Genomic DNA, 16,788 nt, shown 5'->3' with positions numbered 1-16,788 from the left:
TCTGCCTGTCAAAAAAAAAAAAAAAAAAAAAAAAACAACAACAAACCAAACAAACAAAAAAAAGAGGCTGAGTCCAGGGGCTGGCGCTGTGGCACAGTGGGTTAAAGCCCTGGCCTGAAGCGCCCGCATCCAATGTGGGTGCCAGTTCGAGTCCTAGCAGCTCCTCTTCCAATCTGGCTCTCTGCTGCAGCCTGGGGAAGCAGGAGTCCTTGGGCCCCTGCACCCTCGTGGTAGACCAGAAGGAGGCTCCTGGCTCCTGGCTCTGGATTGGCGCAGCTCTGCCCTTTGCGACCATCTGGGGAGTAAACCAGCAGATGGAGGACCTCTCTCTGTAACTCTTTCAAATAAATAAATCAAATCTAAAAAAAAAAAAAAAAAAAGGCCGAGTTGGGCTCAGCCAGTTATTGATCAGAGGGACAAAGCCCACTGTTCCAAACCCACAAATCAGGTCCTCAGCACAACTGCCCCATTTTCAAACTGCTGTGGCTCAGTGAGGCTCACTGTAGTCTGTTCTAGACCCTACAGTCGTGCAAGGTCGGGCCCGGCCCAAAGCCCTGAGCATGGCCACACATCGTCCTGCGGTTTCTGCACCTCCAGTCCTTTCCTGCACAGGAGGCTAAAGCCTTGGAGAGAAACTCTCACGACCACCACAGTCCCACACTGGCCTGGGGTCGGGGAAAAGGGCTCCACATGGCCAGGCTGGAACTGTAGAAGGCATCCTTTGCCACCCCTCCTCCCCTCAGCCCGTAGCCAGGCCCTGACCTGTGGCCAGCACACAGCATAGCTCTCAAGCTCACGTACTCGCCTGCACCCCCACGAAACTGCTGTGACCTGGACATGAACCTTCTCCAGCTTGAAACCAAGGAGCGCCTCCTCTCTAGGTCTCAGCTCCAAAAGGTGGCTCAGCAGGCCCTTCCATTTCTGAGCACAGGGCAGGTGCGCGAGCTGTCCTGGCACCAGGAGACCAACGCCTGCCCTACTGATGCAGCGCCGGGGGCGTGTCCCTGAGCCTCCTTCTCTGGCCACTGTCCGTCCCACTCAGCCTTGGCTCGCAGTCGAGAGGGAATCTCAAGTACTGCTCTGTGCACCTCCGCGAGGCAGCCAGAGTGTCCCTCCCAGGGCGTGCCAACTGCAACGCGCTTGCCCCAGAGGCACTGGGAGCCTACACCTTTCCTTTCAGTCTTTATTTTTTTTGAGTTCTTAAAAAACAAAACCAAACCACAACTGGAAAAACGGACAAAAGGACAAGGCCTCAGTACCAGCAGGAGCCCAAGTGGCGAGGGATGAGCCGCTGGCTGGGCCTCCTGGGGCTGCGGAGCAGGCTGGCAAGTCCCAAGGCCTTTGGGCAGGTTGGGTTTGAAGAGCAAGAGGCAGGTCCCTTAAAAAAATATATATACTGTACACATCTACGCAAGCGCCCATGTTGGGAAGGGTGGGCGAGGCCATGGGAGCTGGGCCCACCCACCTCATCGGACCAGCCCCCCGCAGGCTCACTGGCTTGGCCAGTGTGGAGCCCCTGGACTGATGAGCTTCTGCCGCACGGAGAGTTCTAAAATCAGTTCCAGCCCACGGTGGGCAGAGGTCAGAGGTCAGAGGCATGGGGCAGTCACCACTCAGTGAAGAGATTCCTAGGGAAGGAAAGGTTCAGATGTAAGATTTCCTGACCCTTCTCCACCAAGAATAAAACCTGGCATTTCTGACACGCGGGCGGGACATGAGCCACCCCCAGCACACGAGCAAGGCCGGCCGCTGCATGACTGTTCTGGGCCTTCCTGAGGCTACCACCCCAGCTTCTGGCATCACTGTGCTGGCCCTGAGGGATGGAAGCCCTTGCAGCCCCCTCCCGATGGGGGCCGACCCTGCCCTCCCACCTCGGGGATCAGGGAGTGTACCTGTGCCTTCAGCCCGGCCCCTCACACTGCCTGCTCGGCCACCTTCTGTGAGGAGAGAATGCGGGGGCTGTTGCACCTGCAGCCTGTCCCACCCACACTGCTCCCACCACTGCGGGCGTGGCGGCCCCCTGGGGCTGCAGGGGTGCCTGTGGGCTGGGGCCTGGTGTCCTCCAGGGTGGCCAAGGCTCTGCTGCAGTAGGGCCGCCCTGGGGTCAGGCGCCTAGCTGGGAGCCGCGGCTGCTCCCAGTCCCCTGCCCCCTCAACACCCATCTGCCTCACAGGTGTCACACCCCCGCCCTCCAGACCTCGAGAAGGGAAAGAGGCAGGGACAGGCAGGCGTGTGGGGGAGGGGACAGGGCTTGTGCCTCCCGACCCGAGGCCCCCTCCACACGCACTCTACCTTTTTCTTCTTTTTCTTCTGGAACGGTGACTCAGGGTCTTTGGCTGAGGCTCTTTTTGCTTTCTTCTTCTTCTCCTTTTTTTCTTTGTCTTTTTTCTCTGAGGGAAGAAAGTAAGCTTCCTGAACAACAGAAGTCAATCCTGAGCCGTGGGGTCAGTTTCAGGGAGCTTGTGGGGTGAGGCCGGGCCCCGGGCAGGGCTACCACAGTGCCCTTCGAGGGCCAGCCTCAGACTCCTTCTCATCCATGCCACCTGGCCTCTATCTCGTGTTACTCACACTTTTATTCATTAGGGCTAGGTATTTTGGTGAAGGGGCTGAGCGGCTGCCTGGGATGCCTTCATCCACGGGAACGCTGGTCTAAGTCCTGTGCGTCCCATCCAGCTCTCTCCTAATGCCCTTGCGAGGCAGCAGGTGATGGATCAAGCACTTGGGTTTCTGCCACCCCCATGGGAGACCCGGATAGGTCCCGGGATCCTGGCCTGGCACCAGCTGTTGCAGGTATTTAGGGAGTGAACCAGCAGATCAAAGATCTGTCTCTGTCTTGCTTTCTTTCAAAAACAATCTTTATAATTATTTATTTATTTTATTCATTTGAAAGGCAGAGAGATGAGATCCAGAAACAGATCTTCATCTACTTGTTCTCCCCAAAAGCCTGCACCAGCTGGGAATGGGCCAGGCCAAAGCCAGAAGCCTGGTACTCAATCTGGGATTCCTGTGTGGGTAGCAGGGACCCAAGAACGTGAGTCAGTACCTGCTACCTCCCGGGTGCACAATTAGCAAGCTGGAATTGTCAGCGGGGGTGGAACTAGAACTAGAACCCAGGTACTTGATGTTTACGGTGTCTCAAGTGGTACCTTAACTTGTGTACCAAACGTCCACCATGACTATTTTACATTAACTCACTGTAATTTAAAACTTCTACACACTTTTTTAAAAAACAGCACGGCCTACCCCAACTGCCTGAGGGTGAAAGGAAGTCCCGGGGCACGCAGCCTAGCACAGAGCTCGATCAAGACCGCTGCTACTACCGGGAAACAGGCCGGGAGGGCAGAGCTGGGCCTGAGGTTCAGGGGTTCTGCTTTCGGGTCCCCTCTGCATTCAGGGAGGTGGCAGGGAAGCAGGCCGCCCCGGGGCTTCCCTGGCAGCACTGACCAGGTGCTCTGGAATCCCATCTTGCCTGCTATTAGCTGTCTCCACAATCCCGGACAAACCACTTCCCAGCCTGTCCTCACCCGCCCTGTGGGAGAGAGACCAGCGCTGAGCCTCCTGGCCCTGTGGGTCCCTGGCAGCCCCTAGCGTGGCCTGAGGATATCAAGTCACTTACTCTTGTCAGATTTCTTCTTCTCCTTCTTGCTCTTCGAGTTGCTTTGATCGCCTCCCTCAACCTTCGCTGTTCCGAGCTCCCCTTCTGACTTGTCCCTGGCCCCTGGGGAGCCAAAAGGCCCCTTCCCTTTCTTCTCCTGGCCATCACCACTCGCTTTGTCTTTCTTTGCTTTCCCCTTGGAAGTCCGGGAGGCCTTTTCTTGAGAATCAGCGCCCTCCCTACACTCCCCAGCCGCCGCCGGCTTCTTCTTCTTGCTCTTGGGGGCCTTGGGGGCCAGCTGGTCCACCACCAGCTTGCGTTTGCGGCCCTTCTTGCTGCTCTCCTTGGAGGCGTCCAGGGCTTTCTTCTTCTCCTGCTCCAGCAGCTCCGTCAGCACCTTCACCACCGAGGCCTGCACCTGGGCCTCACTCAGGGGCCAGGGCTCGCCCAGGAGGCGCTGGGTGATGCTGCTTGGCAGGATTGAGGCTTGGGTGCCCGGGGCGCCCTTCTTGGGCTTCCGGGGCTTTTGAGGTGTGGTTCCAGAGGTGGCCTGTTTTCTACCTGTGGAGAAAGAACTTGGGGTCAGACCTATGGGAGCTGGGGGTATGAGAGCTGAGGAGGTTCCGGGGAGACCCTGCCTCCCGACAATGGCACCGATGAGGAAAGTGCAGCCTACGGGTCACTGCGCCCCAATCTGGCTCCTAAGCCCACGCCTCTGCCAGCTTCCTACACTGACCTCACTTCTAACTTACAGCTTCTCTCTCACTCCAACCTCCACTCAGACAAGCCCGACCTAGAGCTGGAGCGTAACTGGGACGTGGAAGGCAGGCCAGGGCAAACCGCGTGTGTAGCTGGAGGCTGGAGCCTGGGTTCTGGGCCACGCTAGGCCACCCCTTTTTGCTGTGACTCTGGCCAGCCTCTGCTCCTCCTGGTCTTAAGGTTCCTGTCATCCGCAGTGGACTCCCAATGGAAGTGAACGCCGTGCAGGCGCATGGCTCTGCCCACTTGACACGGTGGGCCCATCGCCTCGGTGCCAGGTGTCCTGGCGCACACGTGGTGGCTGACTAAGCAGATTCACTGCCTGCCAGAGCGACTTCTGGTACAGCCTCTGTTTAGAATTTTCCACGCCTCTGCCTGCCTTTGATAATTGTGTGCTGACTACACGTGTTAAAAAAACCTTCCACAGCCCCCTCTAAAACATCTCCTTGTCGCACCCGCCTCCAACAAGGAGAACACTGGAGAAGAAAGTGAGCAGTGGCTCTGCTCCTGACCCAGCCCGGGGCGAGCTGCACCGAGAAGCCGGGGGACTGGACCCCAGTGCTGCCTCTGACCCCAGGACCACGCGGCACAGGGCTCCACCACACCAGCCCTGGACAGGTCCACTGGGAGAGGCCCAGCAGGGCACTCTGTGTCGCACGAGGCTGGTGCTGCTCCCTGTGGTGTGCAGGGAGCCTGACTATGCCCCAGCCCCGTGTGGGGGTCGCCGGCCGGAGGAAGCCCGATCCAGTCTTTTGGGGACTCTTGGCAAGGGCAAGAGCCATCTGGAAAGGAAAGCTGAGTGTGCCATCTGCCCTGACAGCCTCTGCCCCAGAGCTCACTGCTCTGCCATCTGCCCTGACAGCCCCTGCCCCAGAGCTCACTGCTCTGCTCCTTATCCACAAACGGCTCTGAACGTGGAGGCTGAGGAACCCCTAGTGCTGTCGTAGGTGTGTCCATCCGGGACACTTGCCCTGTAGCTCTGGCAGTGTCAGGGATGACAAATGTCCAGGTCGGGTGACCTCAGTCCTCTGGTCTACTCTTCAAATATCATGCGGCTATTTTCCAAGGTGGGGGGGGGGGCACAGCTTGATTCAGACCAGAGACACTGACCCCTGCCTTGTTAAGACACAGGCCCAGGGGCTGATGGCCTGCTGGGAGGCTTTAGGGCAAGGCGGAACAGCCTGGGGGCCACCCCTTAGCCAGAGTGTCCTCCATGTGCCAAGACTCTTCCACACATGGCCCACCCTTTGGTCTGAGCCCCACACGGGCCCAGGAGCCCATTCGCTGGGAAGACGAGTCAGCAAGCACGGCTAGAGAAAGGCAAGGCCCACTCCACAGGCCGAAGATGCTGCTTCCTCTAGGCAGGGGCATCCCACAGGCATATCACCCCCTCGGGGCAGGATACAACTCAACGTCAGGCCACCCCAGACCACAGACAATCCCTGTGCCTGGATGAGCTCCTCCAGGCCCACGGCAGAACCACAAGGCCTCACTTGGACAGGTACTGGTGGGAGTGCTGCTGGGGCAGGGCAAGAAGGGACCCACGGCCCTGTCTTCCCACATCCTGCTGTGTCTGTTAACTCACCTGCTTTAGGGGACACAGTGCCCACGGCTTGCTGTGGCTCTGCCTCCTGCTTGCCATCCAGGTCATCTTTGGTAGCCGGAGTAGAGGAAACTAAAGGGTTGGAGTCTGGCCTGGGAGTAGACTTTGAAACCTGGGAATTGGCTGGGGTCAGCCCAGGAGCCACATAACCTGAGAGGAGAGACTGCAGAAGCCCAGTGTGAAAGAGGCCGCCAGCCCACCCCACCTTGCCCCCGCCACACGGCCTGCTGGGAGGAAGCCAGTCCTGGCACATCCAGGTCCAGGCCAGGCCTGTCAATGCAGAGTGGACACTACAGTCCCCAAGGGGGACTTCCGTGTACACTTTCTAAATTATTTTAATCAATGCAGACACGTTTAAAAAGGAAATCTCCTATTATAAATGCAAACGGAGGTTTGGTATTTGGTACAGCAGTTAAACTGCTGCGTGGGACGCCCACATCCCATATGGGAGTGCCCAGGTTAGGGTCCCAACTCTGCTCTCCATTCCAGCTTCCTGCTAATGTGCACCCTGGGAGGCAGCAGGGGATGGCTCAAGTACTTGTGTCCCCGTCACCCACGTGGGGGACCCATATTGAGTTTTTGGCTACTGGCCTTCACGTGGCCCAGTCTGGGCTATAGCGGTCACTTGGGGAGTGAACCAGCTGACGAAGACACCTCCGTCTCTTTCTGCTTTTCAGATAAACAAAACAAAGAAAACCAAAACCAAAAACTAAGAAAAAGCAAACCATCAGCAGCACGTGCCGCGGACAGGGGCAGCCCCCTGCATTCTGCCTGGCGCCACTCAGAACGCAGCGCAGTCTTTCTTACAGCCCCAGAGGCTGACAACCTGCAGCTCTGAGCTGAGTGCAACCTTGGGGCAGGAGCAGCCTGGCTGTGTTGTGCTGCCTGGGCCACACCTGGTGGCTTGCAACCGGGACCTTGCCCGGGGTCGGCCTCAGCCTAGGACTACGCAAGGCAGATCAGATTCTGGCCCGGGGTTCCCGGCCCAAGACGCATGAAGTCACCAACACTGTCCCCCGCCCCGCAGTTACCTGGGAAGGCGCCACCACCTCATCCTCACTGGACTCGGAGGTCTCCTCCACCAAGGTCTCCTTCCCAGCGGGGACTGAACCTGCTGGAGAAGCACAGGTATCCTGTCGGGAGTCCCTGGTGGCTCCTGCCAGCTGGGCAGGGCAGAGCAGAGCTCTTCAGAAGGGCCTGGGGAGGCCCTGATCTTGGGTGTGTCCTCACCCACCTGCCCAAGGCTTCCTATGGGTCCCCATCCACAGCATTCCAGGTGACACCTCAACGCCCAAGCCTTGGTTTCTAATTCCCAAGACACCACTCATATTTCCCCACCTTCCCTCGTCGGGGAAACACGAACCCGGAATTTTAGGGAGTTGGTCATTAAAGGGAGCATATCAAAACGCTGCCAGGGGTCAGGTCTTTGAAATCATTTGTACTGAGTCCCTCACGGAGTTGTGCAGGCGGGGAAGCTGTAGCCCAGCGTGCAACCACTTGGCCCAGGCCATGGAAAAATTCGAGATCCAGAGCTCAGGCCACGGCCTGCTGCTCCATTAGGTGCGCTTCTCTCTCCCCTGGGCTGCCCGTCCCTCCCCCCCCCCCCCCGCACCTTACCTGGCCTGGGGGTCGACTTGGTCAGCTGGGGTCCCTCGGCACCCTCCTCGCTCCCTGAGGAGCTGTTGCTGCTGTCCTCGCTGTCATCTGAACTCCCAGGGGCTTTGGCCTTGGGGTGTCCCAAGGGAGGGGCTGTGGTCTGCTGGCCTTTGCTTTTTCTGAGGTTACTGGTCACTTTGGCCTGGACAGCGGCGCTCTGAGGACTCGTCACGGGGAGTGTTCCCACAGTCCCGTCAACCTAATTTGGTTTAAGAATGGAAGGAAGTATCAGGGTAAGACCTGGTCCTGCCTGAACACTTCAGTGTTGGGCCTCCTGAGATGCTTCCCACCACTCTGAAGAGGGGTCCTGCAAGTCCTTCTCCCATATCAGCCCACCGTGCCCCAGGGACATCGAGACAGCACTGATGTGCCAGGGCAGCAAGGCCTGCGGCCGGGACTCGGCCACACCCGCAGCCTCCTATCTGCACCCTGTGGCGGGGCTGAAAGGTGAACACAGCCTTGCCTCTGGAGCAAAGCGAGGCGGTGTGGTCCCCGGGCTCCCCAGACTCACCCCGCTTGAAGACTGGGTCCTGGCACGAGGAGGCTGGGCCTCACTTGCTTTCTGCGCGAGGACCTTCAGGGCAGCCTGGGTCAGCGGGAGGGATGCTGGGTTCCTCTTTGCCACCTGTGGATAGCAAATAGCAGCCCTGAAATTCATGGGTTCTTGGGGTGTCACCTAGGCCGTGCCTGGATCAGACTAGGTCTGGCTGCGGTGGGAGGGGACCATGGGACTTGAGTTGGGGGGCTGAGGGACAGTCATAAGAGCAATATCACTCTCTAGGCAGAGAAAGGAGTGCCAGGCCTCAGGTTATGAGCTGGTCCGTGTTCTCAAAGCACAGAGCGAGCTTCCTAGGCCAAAGCAGGGAAGGGGCCCGGGCCCTACAGGAAGCTCCACACTCAGTCTCTGCCCTCCTCGGAGACCCATCTCATGCCTCGTGGTCTCCCTGGTACCACTCCTACTTCTTCCACCCACCAGCACTTGGAGAGAACTCAAAGCTGGGAGAGTCCTTGCAGAGGGCCTCAAGGTTCCCACGCAGGGCCCCTCAGCTGTCGCACAGCCCCTCTGCCTTTGCTACTTTCTCCCTACCTTCTCTTAGATGCTTTCCCAGGCCTGGGGTCATGGCACCATGGCCTTCCTGCCTGCATGGCACCCCAGCACACCCTGTACGCGGCCACGTCCCCTGCTTCAAGGCCACCTCCCGGGCGAGCATTCCCTGCCCAACTTCCTATAGCAGGTCACCCCATCATCCTGAGCTTGCGCTTGGTGCCCTCTGCAGCACCTCCAATTTGGTGAGAACTTTTTGTTTAATGGCTGCTGTCCTCCCCGTCCTGCTCTGGCCTCAGCCCCAAGGCCTGGCATGGAGGGATACAGGGTTTTGGGGGCTGTGACCCCAGCCTGGCTACCCACCCAGCACCCATGCTCCCAGAAACTCTCCCTGGACTGTGGCTCGTGAAGAGCCAGTGAGAGGGGGGCATGCCCAGGTACCAGTGCCTCAGAAAGAGGCATGGAGTCTGCAGTGGGCATCTCTCCAGGCGATGGGCAGCAGACTAGTATGGCCAAAGATGCTGAGGGCCAAGAGCTAGGTCTGCCGAGCCCAGGCCCGGTCAAACTGGAGGCCCCTGGGGAGTGCACGCTAGTTTCAACATTGAGATAGTGGGCCACCAATCCTGCCCTGCGCAGTCTTGAGATTCAGGCAAGGACCAAACACGCACTGAAATGGTGACTGTCAGGGAGACTGATAAAGTCACCATAACACATGCTTAAGTAGAGCATTTATCATGTTCATGCAAAGAAAACAAAAATGCAACTGGCCAGCAGAGCTGTGTCCCCAGACTGCTCTTCCTGACAGCTTAAGGTGGCTCTGAAACCTGCGGGCTGTGGCCACAAGACCAGGAAGGCCTTGGCTACTGCCACCGCCGGGGTGCACAAGTGTGCAAGTGACAGCCAATTGTAGCCCCTTGCCCCACAGGCCTGTGCAGGTACCTGCGGGGCTGGTGTCTCCTGCTTCTTGCCTTCTGACACCCGACTGCTCTCCTCGCTGCCGCTGGCCCCAAGGCCTGTCCTTGGGTGGCCAGTGGGCACCACGCTGGTTCTGTAGGCTGAAAAAGAGAGGGATGGGGCAAGTAAGTGCCCAGGAGCCCCACGGCCTCCCCAGCACTGGCAATACCCCAGTCCAGCACTCAGCCCTTCCTGGGGCCCTGTGCCACGCTCAGGGCTTCTACAGGAGGAAGCTGGCATAGCCCCTCCTCGAGCCTGCCAGGCGGGCGCTGTCCCTGTGTCACAGCTGGGCTGAGGGGGCCCGAAGAGCTGCTATGGCAGTGAGTTTCTTTTCCTCCGCTCGCCTCTCCGCAGGCCAGGCTGCTGCTCCTGAGCAAGAGGCTGGCAGGCGGCGGCCAGGGCCGTCCTTGTGGCTGCAACATCTCACGAAAATCGCCCAAAGTGTCTGTGGTTGCGTGCTGCTCACTGCAGCAGCGGATACAACAGTCCCCACCAAACCCTCGCGTCCTCTGACAGGGCACTGGCCAGGAGGAACCACGCGGGAAGGATAGGAGGACCAAAATCCCACAGCATCCCGAGATAGCCACTCAGAATCCCGGGGCCTCACTTTAAAGACAAACATGTCCACCCTAGGGTTTTGTAAGGTTAGCAACTAAACCCTCAACAGTGATGGGGGCAGTGGGATTACAGGGGGTGTTGTCTTCTTTTGTGCTAACCTGTATGTCTCAACTATCTCGCCAGTTATCAGATATTACTTCCTCGTAAAAGTGTAACATCAACAATGGTGACATCGACCATTTTCTTGCTATCACTGGTAGAAGCAAAGAATCTCAGAAGTCAAACCCCAGAGCTGGTCCTGTCTCTGCTGACGCAGTCCCTCCCCGAAGAGTTCCTGTTTAGGGATCACCTAATGAGACAAGTGCCTCAATACCCTCCTGACAGCCCACTGATACAGCACCCTAGCTCCAGAGGAGCCTGGTCCGGGCAGCTTCCAGCCAGTGGTCTGGGTCCCATGCCTGGGGTGGCCCAGGGAAGTCCTGGCAATTACTGCTCCAGGGCCACAGGTGAGCCAGCCTCGCATCCAGATGCCTGATGCAGAACCTGAAGGCCGAGCCCCAAGCCCTGCTGACCAACACCTGGCTGTGCAAGAGGCCCTCGTCCTGTCCCTCGATGGGGGTGGTGCTGCCGGGCCCTCCCAGCCGAGCCTGGGAAGTCCAGCACGGGAGTCAGCTCCACGCGGGGCTGTGCTCACCAGGAGCCAAGGACTGCGTGGCGGGGATCACGTCCTCATCCTCGGTGTCTGAGGAGCTCTGGGCTGAGCTTTCCGAGGCCCGGGTCTTCCTCTGGGCGCCCGCAGCCTGGGCCTGTGCGGGGGCAGCAGCCGGGCCAGCTGGACTACGATTAGGGTCGACAAAAATCAGAGGGGGTTTAATCACCTTGAAAAACAAAAACAAAACACACCCCCTAGTGATTAAAGGCTTGGTCAGAGGAAAGGGAGGTGGGGTGGAGAAGGGTTTCACAAGGCAAGGGGTCCAAAGAGCTGGGGGGTACCCCCAGCCCAGCACCTCCCAGCCCACAGCAGCCCATCTGCCCTCACACTGAACTCCCAGGGTCAGTGTGGTACAGTGGGAAAGCCCAAGTCTGCAGGAACAAGGACGGCTGCCCGAAGCCACAGAGCAAGGCCACTGGGCACAAGAGCCTATTTAGCCTGTTTGCCTCTGACCGTCTTCAGAGACAGCTACCCCCGAGGCGGGCCGAGCAGCGTTCTCCACGGCTCCCAGGTGTGGCGCACAGTCTACCGGGGAGGCCTCCACAGCCCAGCTGCCCCATCCTGGGAACACTAGGCAGCATTCCCAGGACGCGGCTCCCCAGGGACACCCACCTCACTTCCCAGCAAATAAGCTGCCCAGGGGACTGGGCTGGAGAGTGGGGCAGCATCCAAAGCTGATGAACGAGGGGACCAACTGTCCCCCGACGTAGCACCCAGTGTTGGGACTCTTACTGAGCACCCCATCACGAGACCATCGGGGAAGTGGGGTGCTGTCTGGGTGGGTCCCTTTCAGGGGTGACGCTGAACTGTGGTTGTGCACAAATCCTGGTGGATGACGTGCCACGCCTGAAACTGGCTTCAAAGTCGCTTTAGATGTGGGGAAGCGAGTGGAGGGGTTTGCACAAAACGAGCCCGCTCAGGAGGCAGTAACTGCCAAGGCTGGGGAAGGCCTGTGGGGGTTCTTTATGTAATTTTATCTTTGGGTATGCTTTACATTTCCCAATAAAATGATAACAGAAAGTGCAAGCAAGTGGGCAGCAACAGCTGTGGGGGGCTCCGCAGGGCCGCGGGGCCGGGAACCCTGGCTCCTGACGTACGGCTGCACGCAGCAGGACTCCGGGTCCGGGGCTATCCCCCGAGACCTCCAGCTAAGGAGAGCCCGGGAGCTGGGGTGTCCCCGTTCCAGGCCGCACTTGGCGGGGCTGTTCAAACTGTACTCCCCCTCTGGCCAGGGGAGACGCACGGCCTGAGGTCAAGGGGTGGGGAGGGTCGCTGGGGCCGGCTCTCTGTCTACCGCACCACACTGCTCAGGTCTTGGGCCTGACTCAGCGACCTGGGCTGCTGCAGAGAGCTGAAGTCAGAAGGAAAGCAGGAAGGGGCCTGCCCGAGGGGGAAGCTCTCCGGGCTCAGGCCCTCCCTAGCCCTGCCAAGCAGCCGCCCCCGTGGCTGCTCTGATCTGCCACTTCCAGAGCCTTCCTTCCCACGTGATGGAAAGGGGAAGGATGGAAAGTGGGAGAAGGCTTGCAGTGGAGGGAGGGGGATCTATATATATGTGAGAAGACAGAGGAACAGATTGTCGAGGACCAAGAGAGGCAACGAACCCACTGAGGCAAACAATAGCGTCTTGGGATGTTAAAAGCGTCTCAGCAGCAAACACCGCCTCCGGGTTCCACCTGCCCACGCCGGCCCACCCGGGGCCCCTGGGCTGTGGGAAGGAGGTGGGGCAGGAGGCTTGGCTGCGCCTGCGGAGGGCAGGGAGGAGCAGGAGGGGGACCAAGGCCCAGTGCTGTCTGCAGTGGGAGTGTGAGGACCAAGTCTGCAGAGTTTAGTAAGGTGGGCAGCACTGGCGTGGGCTGTGTCCCCCCCTCTACCAGGACAGCCTTGGTTCCCCACCTGAAGGAAGGGGGAGCAGTCACGGCAGGCTGGGCTCACCCACTGCAGGGGCTCTGCCCAGCTCTGCACGCTGCACGGGGCCTGCTTCTACGGTCACCGGAGCAGTGAAACCATCACTGCCCGAATGCTTGGCCATGCTTTTATGCTTCACTGCAGGCGCTGGGCAGTAAGGACCAGAGGAGTAACAGGGGCTCCCTTGCTGCCCACGGGCCTGAGGCCTGCAGAACCAAACCTGGGGCTCTCCGGGCAGCACTCCCTGCCTCCTGTCAGAGTTGAGCGCACACCACTTGCCCCAGCCAGTGTGTGAGGGCAGCAGGAGGGCGCAGAGCTGGCGGCCCAGGCTGCCAAACCCGGCAAGGGCACAGTCACAAAGGCACCATGCCTCCAAGAGCCTCCCGCAGAACTGCCTGGGGACTGGTCACCAGACCCTGGGCCAGCCCCACCCAGACTGACGGAGGATGCCCCCTCTTTGTGGGTGCCATCTGGGGTTCAGAGGGCAGAGGCTCAGGGAGGGAAGTGGTCTTGCCCAGGGTGACCAGCAAACTGGTACCAAAGCCAGGACTGCAAGTCAGTTCTCCAATCACAGGCGGCCTTCATTAAACACCTTTAATTTCTTTCAAGGTGTCCTTTTGGGACCTATATGTCTTTTAACGTTTTGGCAAAGTAATGGAAAAAGTGGCACTTTAAACAAATTGGTTAATTTGAATTGATAAGTAAAGACGGTATGTATTATGGAATAGACCATGTTTTGATACATGTATGCACCATGGGGTGGCTAAATCAAGCACCAAACATATGCACTGCTTCGCCAACTTAGCGTTTTCCTGTTACCATCACCCACTGTCAGCACAGAGCCTGGCCTGAGGTTAACAAGGCACAACAGGCCTGAGGCACGGTGCAGGGCCTTCGAAGGGAGCCACGCTTCCTCCCCAGCCTCCCAGCCCGGGGCTCCCCCCCCCCCCCCCCCCCGCATCGCCTCCTTTCCCCCACAGATGGGCTAATAATAAACACAGTGAGACTTGTCAATAGAAAGCGCTCGGTAAATGCATAATAATCATAATAATCATAATGAGCGAGCTGGGGATTAAGGAGCTGCAAGTCCCCCAGCAGGCGGAGGCTGCAGCTTCCCTGGGCTGCGCCGTCTGCCCTGAATCCTCCAGGGGGAAGGCACGACTCCTGACTTCTTCCCTCTGCTTTTTCAGTAGGGACTCTAGAATCTTCAGGACTAACATACCAATTAAGCGGTTCAGTTTAAGCGTGATGTTCATTTTAATTGTGTTAGTACGCCCCCGCAGAGAAAGGCGAAGGGGCCCCCTCCCTCTCGGCTGTTGAGAGCCCTCGGAGAGGGAGGCTGCTTCACAAAGGCTCCCGAGAGAGCCACGGGGCAAGGCCTGAGCCCCGGAGAGCAACGTGTCAGGCACTGCCAGGGAACCCAGGCTGGCTTGCATTCAAACACCAGATCTGTCTACCTGGCACCAGCCACGTGACGCTGGGGCAGCTCATTCTACTTCTCTGAGCCTCACAGCCTCCTCCGGAAGATGGAAATAATGAGAGGACCTGTCCTCTCCGGGTCGTTGTGGAGACTGCACAGAACGATAAAGTCCAGGGTTCTGCACAGAGGAAGTAACCAGTAACTTCAGCTGTCATTGGTTTTGTATCTGCAGGCCTCAGCACTGATGCACTGACAAGGGCATAGTAGTGGAAGGGGAGATGGTTAAGCAGACCCCCTGGTCTGGGGATTGCAGGATCCAGCATCTCTGTACTCCAAGGGGCTTGGTAAACGCTTCTGGAAAGGCCTGTGTACACACAGAAACTTGGACCACCCAGCCTGACTGACGTGGGCCTGACCCCACCCTGTGGGTGCAGTCTGGGGACAGCAGAGCAGGTGCCTGATCTTGGGGGAGGCACACAGGTTTCTGAGAGCCCTATAGACAAGGCTTGGGGATCTCCCCGGCCAGGGAGCCAGGGAGCCAGGGAGCCAGGGACTGATGTTTGCACGTTCCTTAGCCCGCTGGGCATCATGAGCATCTGGGAAATCACTTTGGCTCTCAAGGCCTCGATTTCTGACCTATCTAATGGGCCTACACTGCCTGGCCTGATTGACAGGGGGCTGAGCCAGGGCTTTCTGTGCTTACATCAGCACACACTCAGGGGAGACCCATCACTGTCCCTACTGAATGGTCAAAACAGCTGAGCCTCAGGGTCAACGAGGCACTGCCCAGCCAGGAGCCGGTGGCTGGTGGCGCCAGGCTCCATCTGCACTGAAGCCTGCCTGCTCGACCATGCTCTGCTGCCTGCCTCACACAGTCATGGCAGGAGGGCGGTGTCCTGGGGTAAGGCGCTCTGGGGAGATGTGCCCTGTGGGAGAGATCTGCACCCTCCCTCCCCAGCCACCAGCCGGCTCTGAGCCCCTAGAGGCTGCAGGAAGAAGGCACGGCTTACCTGGCTCGAAGGCCACTCCTCATCACTGCTCTCCGAGGACTCCTGTGCCTTCTTCTCTGGGGGGGCTGGGGTGAGGGTCTTGCTTCTGGGTGTTTTGGAGTTACTGTCCTTGCGAGGCGATAAGACCTGAATAAGCACACAGTGGGGGAAGGGCATTAGCTGAGAAGGAAAGGTAGCCAGCGAGTGACACACTGCACGCACCTGCCTCTCCGCAGAGGGCACTGCAGCCCCTCCCTGCACACACAGAGGGGACAGGTGCTGGCCTGGTGTGCCCCCAGACACTGGAAGCACGTGCCTCCGCCCTGCTTACCCTCCTTCCATAGCTGATGCTGAACTTGACAGGGACAGCTGCCTCAGGCGAGGCTGCGGGTATGAGCCGGAGGTCCCTACACAGTTCCTAGCTGCTGTAATACTCCCCAGGGAATGGAGGGCTGCCAAGTACTCCGCTGGCTGCCGGCCCCTGCTACCTGGCTGGACATAAGAGGGGCCTCCTTGGTGGACACTGTAGCCAGAACCAGAGGACCCAGAGAGGCGAGAGGAAGCGCTGGTGGTGACACCAGCTCAGCGGAGGCCAGAGGTCCCACATCTTACTACCTGGCCCAGCGAAGGGTGGGGCCCAGGCTGTCCGAGCTTCTGACTTGCTAGGAGAAGTGAGCAGATCTAGATGTGTGCCCATCTCTCCTCACTCTTCCAATGGGGCAGTTACAGCACAGTGGGCTGCCTCCCTGCCAGCCCTGCCTGTCTGCCTTGCTCACAAGCCCTACTGCGTTCTGGCGGCCCCTCTTGCCAGCCAGTCATGGGGACTGCAGGCCACTCATCGAAGACTGGCAGGAGATGGCAGCACGTTGAGCCAGAGGCCTGGGCAAGACCTAGAGGGAGAGCCTCCAGGGGGACTTCCTAGCCAGCCATGAACTTGAGGCCAGAGGAGCACCAGGACAGAAAGAACCTGGGCACCGACGGTGCAAGCTGGGGAAGGCGCCACCTCGGCCTGGGGACAGGCAGCTCCTACTGCGTCAGCTCTTCATAGTGGGGTTCTGCCCACAGCTCAGCCCGTCCTGACAGAAACGCATCCCCAGCCCCATCACCCGGCACACCACCAGAACATTCTGTGACGACACAGGCACCTGTCCCACCCTAAAGATGGTAAGCTCCTTGAGGGCGGGGCCAACACCGTGGGTGTGGTGTACCAAAGGCAGAGCATTTACCAGGATTCTCTGTACTTGCTTTACTCTTGAGGAAGTTGAAATCAAGAGAGGCAGGCTGGCCTGGGGCACTCCTGGCTTCCCTTGAGGAGGACACCTAGCCATGCCGCAAGTACATGACCACAAGGCCACCAGCGATGGGAGGTGACAGGGACTGCCCCTTTACGCCAGGCGAGGGCTCTGCACTCTGCCCTAGCGGCTAACACTCTGCTATTTCTCCTGACTCCAAGGCTCAATGCCAGCTGCCACCCAAGACCTCCACCAGGCCTGTCAATCAGCTCCACACATGCCTGAGCCCTCTAAGCAGAGGAGCTGGTCACCCTGAACTTGCGCAGGACACGGCTGGCCCTGCTGCCTTTGCAAGCCATG

The 16,788-nt window shown here is 59.0% G+C and overlaps 1 protein-coding gene across 8 annotated transcripts in view; it reads right to left on the bottom strand.

Moving 5' to 3' along the window:
- Positions 1–1,169: 1,169 nt before the first annotated feature.
- The window catches only part of TCOF1 (treacle ribosome biogenesis factor 1), a 34,507-nt gene continuing 18,888 nt past the window's right edge, over positions 1,170–16,788 (bottom strand). For 3 of the 8 annotated variants that reach the window (XM_070076318.1, XM_070076315.1, XM_008255257.4), the window contains 11 exons: positions 15,218–15,343; positions 10,865–11,048; positions 9,598–9,713; positions 8,125–8,238; positions 7,575–7,812; positions 6,989–7,071; positions 5,940–6,120; positions 3,617–4,156; positions 2,293–2,390; positions 1,893–1,937; positions 1,170–1,628 (listed from right to left, as the gene is read on the bottom strand). In XM_070076318.1, the coding sequence (XP_069932419.1) occupies positions 1,914–1,937; positions 2,293–2,390; positions 3,617–4,156; positions 5,940–6,120; positions 6,989–7,071; positions 7,575–7,812; positions 8,125–8,238; positions 9,598–9,713; positions 10,865–11,048; positions 15,218–15,343 (1,704 nt within the window). In that variant the 3' untranslated portion in view covers positions 1,170–1,628; positions 1,893–1,913. Of the gene's footprint in view, positions 1,629–1,892; positions 1,938–2,292; positions 2,391–3,616; positions 4,157–5,939; positions 6,121–6,988; positions 7,072–7,574; positions 7,813–8,124; positions 8,239–9,597; positions 9,714–10,864; positions 11,049–15,217; positions 15,344–16,788 lie in introns of those variants that run through there. The other 5 variants (XM_008255258.4, XM_070076316.1, XM_070076317.1 and 2 more) reach the window with 5 other exon arrangements.

Source organism: Oryctolagus cuniculus, chromosome 6 (assembly GCF_964237555.1).
Source record: "Oryctolagus cuniculus chromosome 6, mOryCun1.1, whole genome shotgun sequence".
NCBI classification, from domain to species: domain Eukaryota; kingdom Metazoa; phylum Chordata; class Mammalia; order Lagomorpha; family Leporidae; genus Oryctolagus; species Oryctolagus cuniculus.
This window is presented reverse-complemented; position numbering and strand designations above follow the sequence as displayed.